The sequence below is a fragment of the Lactuca virosa genome, chromosome 6 (assembly GCF_052849685.1).
Source record: "Lactuca virosa cultivar CGN04683 chromosome 6, Lactuca_virosa_CGN04683_v6, whole genome shotgun sequence".
Classification (NCBI taxonomy): domain Eukaryota; kingdom Viridiplantae; phylum Streptophyta; class Magnoliopsida; order Asterales; family Asteraceae; genus Lactuca; species Lactuca virosa.
In genome coordinates, this window is record NC_136431.1 from 194,270,016 (window position 1) to 194,271,607 (window position 1,592).

The window sequence follows — 1,592 nt, forward strand, 5'->3', positions numbered from 1 at the left end:
TCATGATCTATTCATCTCATGATGAACTTCAGGAGTTTCCATGATACTCTCTAAAGAAGGTTTCCATCCTGCAACACTTTTCCCTTCGAGTCTACTCTTCCCAATTGCCCCCAAAACATCTTCCAATCTTTGCCCTTCTTTGTTCTTGAGTTGTAATAACAGCCACTCTAGCTCATCTTTTGTTAATACCAACTTTACCCTCACTCTACCACTTTCCATTCCAGAACTACCCCTTGCATTCCCAGATTCTTGTTTTTCTTGTTCCTGTGGCTTTTCGTCTTCTCTTTGCTCCTTCTGTAAACATGTCTCCATGTAATTCCCCATTACTACAATCAAGAAACTTGTTTTCTGAAACTGCAACACAAATATCTTTCCTTTTTTCTTTCCAAGAAAGTGTGTGTTTATTAATTGAAAAACTCTTTTTTTATTTATGATGATCGAAGAGATTTGGAGAGAAAATTGAGGAGTTGTTAGAGAGTGTCAACTAATGCATGTGAGGTGTGGGGAACATATATTGGTATATGTAGGTGACAAATTTATTGTTGTTTTGAATTAGACCAATGGCCCACTAAAGCAACTTCATTTTAATACCCCACTGATCATGAAGAATTGTGGTTATTATTATAAAAGTTTAAACACATGGCGTGTTTTGATTTGTTACAAAATTGATTAAATTGTGATTTTGATTTTTTTTTTTTTTACTATTTTAATGTTTAACTTTAAAGTAAACGATAATTTTTAGAGTAAGACTTTGGTAAAAATAAGTTAGTTTGTAAAACTAGTTTATTATAATCTGTTGGAACTTATAAACTAACTTTTGATAATAGCTTATTATGATTTTTCAAAAATATTCTAAATATGCTATTAATTATATCTGTTGCTAGTTTTTTGTTATATACATCTAAATGTCATTTATGTCATGTTATATTTGCAATCTAGTTTATCGGTTATTTTTTTATAAAATACTATTATTTCATAAGCTAGTTTATCACCTACCAGTTAGTTTTTTAACTAAAAGCTAGGTTTTCAGCTAATCAACTAAACATGACTTAAACCTAATTTTTTTTATAGTATGATTTTTTTAAGCCATAGTAATCACTTTGTAAGGCGCATCCAAACATCCAGATTTAATTATGTGGCTTTGTGAAATCTTTAGGTTAAAATAATCAGATTTGGAAAAGGCATCAAGGAAACAAAAGAAACAAAATTTCAAATACTTTAATTTTAGTCCAGTTTAGGTATTCTACTTTTATAAATTTACATAGCAATATACTTTAAACTATCGTCATTGATAATGATTCATGTAATTTAATTCATTGTATTAGAATTTGGTTGTTATAACTTAAAGCAACAGCAGTGACTTTGCTTTAGCAAACATGGAAAAAAGTGATTAATTATGTTTCTTATCTTATCTTATATAAATAATAAATTGCTTTAAAGTTAAAATAAACATTAATCCAAATAGGAAGTTATCGTATACATGCATGTAATCTTCGTTTTCTTTGGGCCTAATCTTTTATGTGTATCTTGTGATCTTAGAATCAAAGTGTGCGATTAACTGGCATCATGTAGAACTTGTTTCCCGTGATCTT

The 1,592-nt window shown here is 29.3% G+C and overlaps 1 protein-coding gene across 1 annotated transcript; it reads right to left on the bottom strand.

Moving 5' to 3' along the window:
* On the bottom strand, positions 1–324 carry LOC145122196 (uncharacterized). The gene has a single exon (XM_079057839.1). It carries the CDS (start codon positions 322–324, stop codon positions 1–3), a length of 324 nt encoding a protein of 107 aa, XP_078913965.1.
* Between the last annotated feature and the right edge of the window lie 1,268 nt (positions 325–1,592).